The sequence below is a fragment of the Lepus europaeus genome, chromosome 3 (assembly GCF_033115175.1).
Source record: "Lepus europaeus isolate LE1 chromosome 3, mLepTim1.pri, whole genome shotgun sequence".
NCBI classification, from domain to species: domain Eukaryota; kingdom Metazoa; phylum Chordata; class Mammalia; order Lagomorpha; family Leporidae; genus Lepus; species Lepus europaeus.
This window is the reverse complement of record NC_084829.1, coordinates 7,504,834-7,518,948: the sequence shown is the minus strand read 5'-3', so window position 1 is coordinate 7,518,948 and position 14,115 is coordinate 7,504,834. Positions and strand designations below refer to the sequence as shown.

Genomic DNA, 14,115 nt, shown 5'->3' with positions numbered 1-14,115 from the left:
ACAGCCTGGGGGGCAGTGGTGAGCGCTCAGCTAGTTGGGTCCCTGCCACCCATATGAGAGACCCTGATTGAGTTCCTGGCTCCTGGCTTTGGGCTGGCGCAGTACTAGCTTTGGCCGGCATTTGGGGAGTGAACCAGCAGATGAGTTATCTCTCTCTGCCTTACAAATTAATAAAAAATAATTTTTAAATAAAGAAAAAAATTGGGTCTATACTTTGGGTTTTTCTTGTCATGAATCACTAAACAATCTACTTATGTAGCACTTACTGTATTAGATATCATAAGTAATCTAAAGATGATTTAAAGTATAAGGAGAGGTGGTAGTGTTGTGGCATAGTGGGTGCCGGTTTGTGTCCTGGCTGCTCTTCTTCCAATTCAGCTCACTATGGCCTGGGAAAGCAGTAGAAGATGGCCCAACTGCTTGGGCCCCTGCACCTGCGTGGCAGACTCAGAAGAAGCTCCTAGCTCCTGGCTTCAGTTTGGCTCAGCTCTGGCCATTGTGGCCATTTAGGGAGTGAACCAGAGATGGCATCCCTTTCTCTCTCTCTCCTTCTCTCTTATCTATAACTCAGCCTCTCAAATAAATAAATAAACCTTTAAAAAAAAAAGTGTATAGGAAGTTGTACTTGAGTTACATGCAAATGATACAGCATTTTATAAAAGGGACTTGAGCTTCCACAGACTTTGGTGTTGCCCACTGGTAATGAGGGACAATTGTAGCATTATTCTCAAAACGAAAAATGGTGACAATAGTACAGTCAGCACCATCAAATATGGAAGTAAGGCCCGTGCCACGGCTCAACAGGCTAATCCTCCGCCTTGCGGCGCCGGCACACTGGATTCTAGTCCCGGTCGGGGCACTGGATTCTATCCTGGTTGCCCTTCTTCCAGGCCAGCTCTCTGCTGTGGCCAGGGAGTGCAGTGGAGGATGGCCCAAGTGCTTGGGCCCTGCACCCCATGGGAGACCAGGAGAAGCACCTGGCTCCTGCCTTCAGATCAGTGCGGTGCGCCAGCCGCGGCAGCCATTGGAGGGTGAACCAACGGCAAAGGAAGACCTTTCTCTCTCTCTCTTTTTTTTTTTTTTTTAATTTTTGACAGGCAGAGTGGACAGTGAGAGAGAGAGACAGAGAGAAAGGTCTTCCTTTTGCCGTTGGTTCACCCTCCAATGGCTGCCGCGGTAGCGCGCTGCGGCCGGCGCACCGCGCTGATCCGATGGCAGGAGCCAGGTGCTTCTCCTGGTCTCCCATGGGGTGCAGGGCCCAAGGACTTGGGCCATCCTCCACTGCACTCCCTGGCCACAGCAGAGAGCTGGCCTGGAAGAGGGGCAACCGGGATAGGATCGGTGCCCCGACCGGGACTAGAACCCGGTGTGCCGGCGCCGCAAGGCGGAGGATTAGCCTAGTGAGCCGCGGCGCCGGCCAAGACCTTTCTCTCTGTCTCTCTCTCTCACTGTCCACTCTGCCTGTCTTAAAAAAAAAAAAAAGTCATATATTCATACTCCTGCCATTTCCATGGGTAGTCAAATTGTCTGAAAATGTGGATGTGACAAGCTGACTCTTGCTGAATGTATATTTCCCTTTTCTGTGATGCACTGTGTATGTCAGTCTACCCAAAACTCAGCCTGCATTGGGTCAAACATGTCCTCTCCCCATGACACAGACCACAGGTAGCCCGTGGAGGCTAGTAAAGATTTGTCAGTTGATTATACTCCGTTGCTGTTATTTTAACCCGAGGAACTGCTCACTGATGCACTAACATCTGTTTAATCATCATATTCATGGAAAGGTCTCCAGACCCGTTCTAGGTAGAATTGTCATGGACTGAATTGGGTCCCTTAAAATCTGCACATTGCAATCGTAACCCAACATGTACAATGTGACTGGATTTGGAGATAAGGCCTTAAAGAGATCATCGGAGTTAAATATGAGGTTTTATGCATGGGGCCTTAACTTTGCAATGAGAGACACTAGAGTGCATTCTCTCCCGTCTCTCTCTGCATACACACAGGGGAAAGAACGCAGGCATATCAGAAGGCAGCTTTTTACATGCCATGAAGAAAGGTCCTCCCCCCCACCCAACGGGGCTGGGGCTGTGGTGTAGCGGGTAAAGCCGCTGCCTGCAGTGCTGGCATCTCATATGGGCGCTAGTTCAAGTCCCAGCTCCTCCACTTCTGGTCCAGCTCTCTTGCTAATGCCCCTGGGAAAGCAGTGGAAGATGGCCCAAGTCCTTGGGCCCCTGCACCCATGTGGAAGACCTGGAAGAAGCTCCAGGCTCCTGGCTTCGGATTGGCACAGCTCCGAACATTGTGGCCATCTGGGGAGTGAAATAGCAAATGAAATACAGCCGCCTGCCCCACGTCTCTGTAACTCAGCCTTTCAAATAAGTTAATCTCAAAAAAAAAAAAAAAAAAAAAGGCTTAAAAAGTCTCATGCTCTACTAACTGGAACCTACTCAAATAATAATTTTTAAAAAGTTTCCCCAGTAATGAACCATGACTGTACCCTAACCTTAGACTTCTAACCTTTGTGTAAGCCACTCTGTCTGAACCACCTTGTTATGGCAACCGGTGATAACACATACACCCTCCCGGCTCTAGCCTGAGACACGCCGTTTCCCTGATAAATGTATTGCATTTTTCTTCTTACTTTTAGGTTACAAGGGCTATTTTTGTACCATGTGTTTCCAGCAGGGGCTCCATGGCTTCTGGAACAATGCATGGCATGCAGACGTCGGCACTCGCACTTACTGAATGAAATTAATTTCAAGCTGTCTAAATTAGGAGTGAGGCTTGAGTTAAAACCGGTGAGTTGAGGAGGAAATGTGGAGGAAAAATGTTCAATAACAGTGCAGTGGACTTCCGGTCTCAATGCCAAAAGCCCCAATAATTGAAGTATTATCCCATCTTGGTGGTCTTTTGGGTTCTATACAAGTAGTATTTTATTTGTTTCCTTATTTTCTCTCTGCACCATGTCTTTATTGTATGAACATATGCTGCTGGTACATGAAAGCTGATGATTGTATGTATGTCTTCTGGCCCCACTCTATCTGGAAATAACTTGCAGTTAGGGAGCGTCTACATTCCACTGAATTTTTGTAGTACCTAGCTCAATACTCAATATCATAGGTATTCAGTAAAATGTTAAATTTAATGACAAATTTCTGAGTTTCAAAAATTTATCTTTGATTAAAAGGAACAGGCTTATATTTCACTGCCATCCAACAGAGAACCAAGAATTCTCCTGGAATCCTTTTCATAGATTGAAGAACAATTTTTTTTTCCCTTAGAGGACAAAATTAAACACTTTCCATTCTGAAGACACCTGAAAAAGGAATTCAAGTCACTTTTATGGCTTTTTTTTCAATGCTATGAAGCTGACTTTTGCCAATGCTACTTGACACTCACTGTCCAGAATAAACTAGGTGGCCTCTATGTACAAGCTTATTTCTAAGGAAAGTGTACAACGACACTTAAACGCTAGAAGAACCAACTTCAAAAGACCTCCTTCTAGCAAGAATTCTGAACTAAAATTGTTCAAGGTCTTTAACAGGTATTTAGTGAGCAAGTGGTTTTAGATCTATTTTAAATTAAAACCGGCTGCCAAATGTCCTTGTATGGGCAACCTAATAAATGAGAACACAAAAGCTTCAAAAGTCTAAAAGTTTATTGCCAGAATTGCAAACTTCATAAAGATACCTTTTTAAAGTACATAGACAATGTCAAGCAAAATAAACAGAAAACTTTGACCAAAGAAAAGCAAAGACTGCTGCTATCATGCACATATAGTCAAATTAATTCCAAACCAAACAAGTATATGAAAGAGTGTATGGGTTATACAATCCACATTCTAAAACTAAAGAAGACTCACTCTAAAATGCTTGGGTTTGGGGTGGGCTGGGAGGGGGTGCAATTTTCTCTTTATAGAAAATGAAAATATTTAGATGAGCAACAGAATGACTAAAATCAGTGATCAGTTTAATTTTCTCTCCAGGAATAGAAATTCTGTCCCCAAAAAAGCTCAAGAATTGACTAGAAATCTAAACAGAGAAGAAGCAAATTCTAACTTCAATTTGTGCTATCCTTACATCTGATCATTTCACAGACACTACAGCCAAGCCTACTCCATTAGATGAGCTAAAAAGATAAAACAGCCTTCACTATTTGATTTCAAGCACGGCTACATTTTCTTGAAGCACAGAAAGTTCTACCACTCTATCGCAAGCACCAGGTTTTCTTATTTTTATTATTTAATGAAGTGGAAACTCATATAAATGAGGCCAAAGACACAGCAACCATTGGCAAGACCACTAGTGCCCTATGGAGCTACTGCTAAAGGAGTAGGAGTAGGAGTAGGAGGAGTTTCCCGTGGCGTCAAAGCTTCCTCTCCGGGAGCCGCTGCGGGAGCCGGAGCGCGATCCGGAGCGGGAGCCGGAGCGGGAGCCGGAGCGGGAGCCGGGCGCAGAGGACATGTTGTAGGGGCTGGGCAGGCCCTTGGACGACACGGAGGCAGCCTCCAGAAGGCGCAGCCCGGTGACATCCTCCACCATGGAGCGATTCATGGCATCCCTGTAGGAGATCTTCAACTTGGTTTTGGGGCAGGTGAGGATTTTGGCATAACTGCTGGTGTCTTGCAGCCTCTGCGCGGCGCGGCCGTCGATGAACCCCTTCCGGATGGCTTCTTCCGTGCTTATCCTCCCATGTACTTCCGGGTCAACGAGGCCGCCCGTGAGGAACTGGAACTCCAGGAAGCGCTGCCCCGCCTCGTAGGGCAGCCATTTTTCCTTCACCGCCTCGGCCGCCGACATCTTCTTCTTCCCCTTCACGCCCTCGAAGCCAATGAAGGCCTTCTGCGCGGGCTTCAGCCGGGTGGCCATATCTTGGTCGATCAGGCCCTGGGCGACGGCGTCCTGCAGCGACAGCTTCTGGCCCGTGCCGGGGTGGATGATGCCACCCGTGCACGCCTGCGCCTCCAGCAGCCTCTGCCCCGTGATGCTGTCCACGATGCCCCGCTCTATGCCTTCGGTGATGGAGATCTTCTCCAGGTTCTCCGTGTCGAAGATGGCCGCGATGGGGCTCGACTCCTCCAGCGGGTCAGACAGGGAGCTGCTCCTGATGGTTAGATTGCGGACGCTGGATATGGTGGAAATCTTACTGACCGACTCGTGGCGGGAGCTGCTGAACACGTCGTCGCTGACACTACCGCCCATGGCGCCGCTGGCGCTGACCCCGTTTTTCAAGGAGATCATGTCCGCGAACTGGGTGAGGCTGAGGCTGCCGGATCGGTACTGATCGAAGAACTTCCTGTCGACCAGGCCCTTGTCAATCGCATCCTGGATGTCATACTGACTGCCTGTCTTCCGGTCGACCAAGACCACCCTGGTGGAGCCGTCTGACCCTGTGATGGTGATCTCCTCCCACTCGCACTCCTGCTCACACAGTTCTTTGAAGGTTTCGTAATCAATGAGGCCTTTCTTGTAGGCCTCCTGCACGGACATCTCCTTATTGGTTTCCGGGTCGACTATGACCACTCTGCGCTTGCGCAAGGTGTTCTTTTGCGATGTTTGCACCTGTTTCTTCTTTTCCTTCAGGGGCAGAAGACACAGCCCTGTTTCCTCATCCTTGATGCATCTTTCTTTGAGTTGCAGATACGTAAGATTTTCTTCGGTGTTGGGATCAAAAAATCCTTTTGTATCATCACTTGGATCTGAGAGGATCTCACTGAGCTCCTCATTGAAATAGCCCCTCTTGTACGCCATGTCCACCGGTAAGCGATGGCTCTCCTTCGGATCAATGATCCCGCCGGTTGCGATCTGTGCTTCTAGTAGGCGGATGCCATGGCCCTTTTCGATGAGTTCCTTGTTCATGGCTTGGAACAGAGAGATGATGTTTCCTGTCTCGGGGTCATTGTACCCAGTGACAGCTCGCTCTGCAGACAGGAGCTTCTCTTTGAACTCGATTCCCACCAGACCTCTTTTGTAGGCTTCCTCCACGGGTAACCTCAGGTTGCTCACAGGATCCACGATAAAGCCAGTTGCGGCTTGGGCTTCCAGCAACTCCAAAGCAGTGCCAGGTCGGACCAAGCCAATTTTCATGGCCTCATAAATGCCAAGCTTCTGTTTTGTGGTCTCATTGTATATGCCTGCTATGCAGCTTGAACCCTGGAGGAAGTCCTTAATCCTCTCTCCGACCTCGTCGTAGGAAATCGCACCCGATTCCAGTTCATTTACGGTGGACGGTCTCAGGATGCCGGAATCCACCAGCTCGGTGACGGTCACGGGTTGTCTGATTCCTTGGAAGGACATGCTTCTCTTCTGTACTGACAGCAAGAGCAGGCCCGTGTGGGGCTCGATCCTGCACCGCTCCCTCAGCTGCAGGTAGCTGACCTTCTTTTTGGTGACTGGATCCACAAAGTTTTTCTGACTGTCTCGGGGATCATTCAGGGACCGATACACGTCTCTGTCAATCAGCCCGCGGGCCAAAGCGACATCTTTTGGCAGAAAGACACTGTTCACAGGGTCTACGACGCCCCCGGAAGCAAGCTGGGCTTCCAGCAGGCGCATTCCAGTTTCCCTATCAATCAAATTTTTCTTGATGGCTTCCGAAACAGATACTGTCTTGCCTGAAAATGGGTCATCGAAGCCGGTGATGGCTTTCTCTGCTGTATAGATTTGCTGCCGGTCGTCAAAGTCGATGAGGTCCCGAGCGATGGCATTGTCCACGGTCAGCTTCTCGTTCCGATGGGGATCGATGATGCCGCCAGTCGCTGCCTGGGCCTCCAGGAGCATGACCGTGGACTCTGGGCTGATCAATTTCTTTCTCTTGGCCTCTACCAAGGAATATTTATCCTTGGGAGAAGCAGATGCCCCCGCGATGGCCCCTGCACCCCGAAGGAAAGGCTGGATTTCAGAAGCAACCTCTTCCACCGACTTCTTCCCTTTCAACAGTTTGTCCAGGGTCGTCTTGTCAATCAGCTGGCACTCGTAGAGCTGCATGGCCGTCACCTTCTTCCTGAGCCCGTCAAACACCAGCTTGGAGGAGTCGACGGTCCACTCGTACTCGGTCTGGGTCTCGCGATGGGACCCGTAGGGGCGCTGCCTGAGCTTATCGATCTCCCTCTGCAGGCGGGAGCGCTCCGTCTCCAGCTGCGACTGCGTCTCCCTGCTGGAGTCCTCCAGCTTGCGCCTGCACCTCTCCTCGATCCGCTTGATCTCCGCCTGGAGCCGTTCGATCTCGCTCCGAAGGCTGTTCTTCTCCCGCTCGCTCTTCTCCCTCTCCGACTCTATCTTCCGGATGGCCTCCTCCTTGCGAGAGTACTGCGTTTTCCACTGATTCAGGTCATTCTGGATTTGCTGTTTCTCGCACTCCAGGCGCTGTTTGACCCTAGCTTCGGCCTCGAGCGTTGCTTTGGCGCGGTTCAGCTCATCCTCCAGCCTCTGCAGCCTGGCCTTGTCTTGCTCCAGGACTTTGATTTTCACCAGGAGGCTCTCTCTCTCCTGCACCACCTGAGTGCATTGAGTCTTTGATTCCTGAATCCTGTTAGATGCCTAGAATTTAAAAAGAAAGAAAAGAGAAAAAAATAATGCTTTGATCATAGCATGACTACCAGAATTTAATCTCTTCCTATCTTTAAAAAAACAAACATGGATAATTATCTTTCCTGTTTTCTTTGGATATATTGGTAGTTATCTTAGATATTCTGTAGCTTTATGAGTATTTGCCGCTTTTATAAGTGGCTTCATACTTTAGATTTCCATAAAGGAACTGTTGAACTGTCTTATTCTTAATAATTATGCTTTGAAAAATATGGGGAGTTTTGTCATCCTACCTACTCTGAACCACATCTCACAGCCATAGCTATTCTACCACATTTAATCAAACAATACACATATACACAGGTGTACACACACCCCACCCAGCCCCACACAAATATTGTCTACAGAAGTCAAATATATTAGAAATTAAAAATTATTTTTATATTAGGAGTTAAAAGACGGCAAAACCAAGTAAGCAATACATTAAGGTCATGATCAAAAGAGAACAGGAACGCATGCAGGAAAGTCATCTAAGCAAGCAAGCAAGAGTGGTTTTACATGGCATAAGGTAAGTGGCAGATCACTAGACAAGAGCTGTCTTCCAGAAAGAGTGGGACGTTAGGAGGACGTGATCTCTCATCCCAGACTTTCTTAAAAGCGCGGCCAAACGTGCTGCACGCGGGTTGGCCCTTGAATCAGTAGCAAAACAGAAGGGCAAGCAAAGCCATGACGTCATCGTAAAGCGGTTATCGGGATTACGGCAAGTAGTAGCAGAACGACAGGAGGAAAATGAAGACATCTAGAGGCATCCATGTGAGTAGCGAGAGCACAGTTCAGACCAGATGAGAGTGCACTAAGTTATCTGACAAACAGTGAAGCTGTGATCAAATATTTGTGAATACCTCTAAAGCCTGCTTTTGGAATTTCTCAATTTCCTGTCTCAAATTTTCCCTCTCTCTCTGTAAATCATTAAGCAGGCCCTGCAGCTCCAGGGTTCGGTTGTTGCTGATCTGCAGCTGGCTCCTGAGCTCGGAGATGGTGGCGTTTTTGTCGCTGTCTGCCTCGCTCCGGCCCCGCCTCAGGTCGTCGTACTCGAGCCTGAGGTTCCGCAGTTCTTCCTCCAGCATCAAGTGCTCCTTGGTCAGGTTCTCCGTGAGCGACTGCAGCCTCTCGATCTCGATTTTGCTTTCGTTCAAGCTTCGGCTTTTATCTTCTATCGCCTTCTGGAAGTGCTCGTTCCTCAAGTGAGCCTGTTTGACGTTCTCCTGTTCCTGCAGCAGCTGCCGCCGCAGGGCCTCGACCTCGGAGGAGAGCCTCCTCAGATCCTCCTGGGCCCTCTGCCTCTCCCGCAGGTGGCCATCCGACACGTCCCTCTGCTGCCGGAGCTCGTCCTCGCTCCTCTTCTTGACAATGGACGCCTGCTCCAGCTGCTGGGTCAGGCTGGTGATTTTGACGGCCTGCTCCTTCAGAGACCTCCGCATGGCCTCCAGCTCCTCGTCCAGCTTCTTCCTCTTGGCGGAGTCTTCTGAGGCTGCCCTCTTCAGCCAGCTGAGCTCCTCCTCCACCTTCTGCTTCTGCACCTGCAGCTCCTTCAGGGAGCCCTGGAACCGCGCGATGTCCTGGTCCTTCACGCTCCTCTCCTGGGAGACCCTTTCGTAGTCGAGCCGCAGCCGGGTTAGCTCCTGCTCCTGAGCCTTCAGCTTGCCCATCGCCTCGGTGGCGCTGCTGTTTGCTTTCTGCAGATCGTACTGGACCCTTTGCAGTTTCGCGTTCTCCTCCTCCAGGCACTTGCGTTCCTTGGTTTCTTTGTCGATCAGCTGTTTTAACCTTTCGATCTCCTTGTTTTTGTCCTGGATCGTCTTGGCAGCATCGTCGAGGGACTGCTTGTAGCGCAGGCTCTCCTCCGTGCGCATCTGAGTGACCTGCCGCAGCTCCACCTCCAGCTGCTGTTTCCTCTGCGACATCTCCGAGCCGGTCGCCTTCTGCTGCTGCACGTTCTCCTCCACCCTGCGGAGGTTCTCGGTGGTCTGCGAAAGGGTGGTCTTCAGCCTCTTGATCTCTTCCGACAAGCTCCGGTTCTCTCGGGTCAGGGTGTCTATCTGTGCGCGGTAGCCGCTCGTGTCCTCCTCCTTCTGCATGGTGAGCTGGTGGATGGTGGTCTTGGTGATGTTGATCTCCGTCTCGAACTGGTTTTTTAAGCTAATGATCTCCTCATCGTAACTGTTTCTTACCTTACCCAGTTCATTCTCATATTCCCAGCGGCGCTTGGCCTCCTCCTGGAACTCAGCTTTGAGTCTTTCGATCTCCTTGTTTTTGTCCTGGATGGTCTTGGCCGCCTCCTCCAGGGACTGCTTGTGCCGCGCGTTGTCCTCTGAGCGCTGCTGGATGACCTGCTTGAGCTCGATCTCCAGGTGCTGCTTCTTCTGCAGGATCTCGGAGCCAGAGGCCTTTTGCTGCAGGGCGTTTTCCTCGGCGCGCCGCCGCTGCTCGGTGGCCTGCAGGATGCTGTCATTGAGCCGCACAATCTCATCCTTCAGATCGCGGTTCTCCCTGGACAGTCTGTCCAGCTGGTTCCTAAGATTTTTGGAATCGTCCTCTTTTTGCATGGATATCTCCTTGATGGTGGTCTTCGTAATGTTAATCTCTGTTTCATACTTGTTCCTTAAATTACTCATCTCCTCATTATAGTGGTTTCTTACCTTTGCCAGCTCACTTTCATATTCTCTCTTCCGGGCGCCCTCCTCCTGCAAAAGAACCCTCAGCCTCTCTATCTCGTACTCCTTCTCCTTGATGGCTTTCTCGGACTCCAGCTTCTGCCAGCCAAGGCTCTCCTTCTCGCTCTGCCTGGCCTTCTGCAGCTGGTCATAGTCGCTCTTCTGCTGGTCGAATCTGTCCTCCATGGTCTTTCTCCTTCTCTTCTCGTCCTCGATCTCGTAAGTCAGCCGGGTGATCTTCTCATTGAGCTCTTTGATTTGGCCGTAGCACTTGTCTAGGTTCTGCTTGGCTGACTTGCCGTCCAGTTCCGCTTGCCTCTTGAGCTCCTCCAGGCTCACAAGCTTCGCTTTGAACTGGGAACACTCTGCCTGGTATTTCTGCAGGTTCTGGTCCAGGAACTTGTTCTTATTGCAGTTTTCTGAATTGGCATCTCGAGCCAGTCGGAGCTCCTCTTCCAGAACCTCAATCTTGGTATTTTTCAGCTGCAGAAGGGAAAGTAGAAATTATGTTGCGCTCACACCACAAGAAAGCGGCAGCTCCCCGCTCCTCCCAGGCCACTGTGCACTCTCACTTCTTTTTCCACACCCACACACATGTGTAAAGCGTGATCCAAGGAAAAACTAACTGCTAGACAACAACTCGAGAAAGCTGGATTCTCATCGTCGTTTTTCCATCAGATGCTGGTTGGTCTGATTTTAGCAAATGATATATACTGCTTGAGTCACAGGTTCCTTAGCAGTAAGATGAGGTAATTTTGTGCGAGACCAAAAGCTTATGGTTCCACACCTGATGTTCCTTTTATGTTATAAAGTAAGCTTCCATAGAAACTAAACTCCACTATTAGACATGAAGAGTACATTGGACAAGCATTCACCATGGAAGATTTAAATCCAGCCAGTCCAGGATATGCCTTGCCAAAATTTTACACAAAAGACAAAGCAAATTAACTGCAATTTGGCAACTATCCCCGAAATCCACGTAGGGCAGTCTTCTGGAGCATGGGCCTGATCCTGGACTTAGGAACAAACTGAATTTTATCCTCGATATTTAGAGGACACACAGTTGTAACTGTATGTCCAAATCAGAATAATATTCGATCCTCTTTTTGTTTCTTTGGTGCACCCAAGAAATAAAGTAAGGGAATTACCTTCAGATCCTCTAAACTCTTCAGCATCTCACTTAAGAATCTGTAATAGTCACCAGATCTTGTAAGTAGCTCTATGTACCGAGCATGGATGTCAGCAGCCTGGGAGAAAAGCAGAGGGAAAATTAATTAATTAATCAAATCAGATCAAATCAAATCCCCAAAAAAGTTCGTTTTTGCCAATCTTATTTTTGTAAAAATAACATAATAGTAACATTATAATTTTTCTAAGATTTTATTTATTTATTTGACAGACAGAGTTACAGACAGTGAGAGAAAGACAGAGAGAGAGAGAGAGAGAAAGATCCTCCCTCCATTGGTTCACTCCCCAAATGGCCGCAATGGCCGGGGCTCTGCCGATCCAAAGCCAGGAGCCAGGAGCTTCCTCTGGGTGTCGCACGTGGGTGCAGGGGCCCAAGCACTTGGGCCATCCTCCACTGCCTTCCCGGGCCACAGCAGAGAGCTGGCCTGGAAGAGGAGCAACCAGGACTAGAACCGGTGGCCATATGGGATGCCGGCGTCGCAGGCGGAGGATTAGCCTAGTGAGCCACGGCGCCAACCCCAACATTCTAATTTAAGGAGTAAATTCCCTACCTTTCTAGAATGTGCTAGTTCTAAAACCTAGAGGTACAACACAACAAAGGCCAAAAGCTCTGCATTCCTTCCTCGGCACTCATTTGCTTCCTTCAAGCCCGTCTGACAGGTGATGTCCTCTGACATCCGTGGGAAGAAGCTGTCATTCTATATATTTTCCACTCTCTAGAAGTCTCCCCCCACCCCAAGCAAGAAATCTCAGCTGCATTTTGCAACATATAAATGATACACTCAAGACTTCCACTGATCATTTCCTGAGAAGTACCAAAGACAGGGAGCATAACTCCCAAATCTACTTGAGGGACGAAGTCCAAGACTGTAGGGAAAACAGGCAAGAGACAGGGAAAAGAGAAGAGACTAAAGAAGGCAGACACCAAGAGGAACGCCATGACATACGTACCTCTTGCATGATCACCCCAGACGGGGACTGCACCATGGATCTCTTGATCGGTATGTTCAGCAGAGTTTCCAGTCCCGACGTGTATGACGCCAGCTGGAGTTCATAGTCCTGCGGAAGAACAAAGTTAAAGGAGAAACAGACTACGTGGACCTAAAGGAGCCACTCACATCTAGAATGCCACAGCTTTAAGTCAGCACACTGTATGTTGAAGCACCGACCCCAAAGGCTATAATGTGGCACTACTGTCCCACTGGCTAAAATGATACTGTTCAACCAAGCCATACATCTTTGTATGCTAATTAGAGAATTCTGACACACCACTCCACCAGTCTAAAGACTAGCCCGTTCCCATCAATACTGTCAACGAGCAATGAAGTTTTTGGATGACAAACGTGACTGGTTTGTTTCAGAGAGAACATATAAAAGGCCATAATCGCTGTCCTCAAAAAGCTTATCATCTCTGAAGATAGTCTGAAATAATGCAGCCCATAATATCTTTGATGAAGCATCAACATTCTTTGTGAAATCAACATACCTTAATTGAATTTGCACAAAGTTCAGCAATTTTTTGCACTTCTTCTGACTTGTCTCGTTTGCCAGATATCTCACTGTGCAAATTCTAGACAAAAAAAAAAAAAAAAGAATATATTTGCAAATGTTAAAGTATACAAATATTTTTAAATAAATATGATTTTGCTTATTTGCTATGATTGAGTTTTTCCTTCAATTTGTTACTACCTGTACTGGTCTCATATTCTCAGTTACAGCTTAGAAAACAGAAGGCAACTCCTCAGTTTCGTTTTATCTAGAAGAGGTTTCTTCCTAATTGGCACTGCTGTCGGGTCCTCCATTTACAAAGATAACTTTATTATAACATGAGAACAACATTACATTTATACACTGTACTTTTTCAATGTTCACAATGCATTTCTTTATAAATATCTCAATTACTCTTCCTCTGGGCATTCTTTAAACATTCACAGCACGATGGATAATATAAATATTCATCATTTTAAACCTGGGTACTGCTGTGAAAACCGAGGGAAACACAGTTTACACCGAGCTAACTTCAAAACAGCTGTGGGACAAGTGGGCTTATACCTTCTGCTCATTCAAAAACCGCATGACGGTGTTGGAATCCCCGAATTTCATGGATTCTAAGGAATCCTGGCGGCGTTTGGCGTCATAGAGCCACTTGCAAAAGCCTTGGTAGTTGTCGCGGTAATTCCTCAGTTGCTTGATTTGTTTCTCCAAGTCCCATAACCTGGGGAAAACGCAGATAACAACATTCCTGTCACGTACAGCCACCCAGAAATTCTACCTGGGGCACACCCAGGCGAAGTGAAAACATCTGCCCATACCACAACTTATGCATGACTGTTCCCAGCAACAATTTTTACTCCTGGCCCCAAAATGGACACAGCCCAAGTCATCTATCAACTGTGGAAAGGATTTACAGCATGCGGTATAAACAAACAATAGAATATCATCCGGTCATTAACAGGAATGGCAGACATTTAATGAGAAAGAAAAGAAGTACCGAAACACACTACAACATGGATGAATCTTGGAAGCCTTTTCCTCAGTGAGATGAACCAGTCACAAAAGGCCATACACCATGTGAGTCCACTTGCATGAAATGTCCAGGAATAGGCAAATCTACAGAGCCAGAAAACTGACTGGTAACTGCTGAGGGCTAGGGGGTTGTGAGCTAATGGAGAGGGATTAGTACT

At 48.1% G+C, this 14,115-nt stretch overlaps 1 protein-coding gene across 2 annotated transcripts in view; it reads right to left on the bottom strand.

The window, feature by feature from the left end:
- Positions 1-3,643: 3,643 nt before the first annotated feature.
- Positions 3,644-14,115, bottom strand: part of DSP (desmoplakin) — a 47,475-nt gene continuing 37,003 nt past the window's right edge. The window contains exons 19-24 of one of the 2 annotated variants that reach the window (XM_062184349.1): positions 13,484-13,646; positions 12,918-13,001; positions 12,383-12,490; positions 11,392-11,490; positions 8,432-10,726; positions 3,644-7,541 (exon numbers count right to left, since the gene is read on the bottom strand). In XM_062184349.1, the coding sequence (XP_062040333.1) occupies positions 4,305-7,541; positions 8,432-10,726; positions 11,392-11,490; positions 12,383-12,490; positions 12,918-13,001; positions 13,484-13,646 (5,986 nt within the window). In that variant the 3' untranslated portion in view covers positions 3,644-4,304. The remainder of the gene's footprint in view (positions 7,542-8,431; positions 10,727-11,391; positions 11,491-12,382; positions 12,491-12,917; positions 13,002-13,483; positions 13,647-14,115) is intronic. The other variant, XM_062184352.1, reaches the window with a different exon arrangement.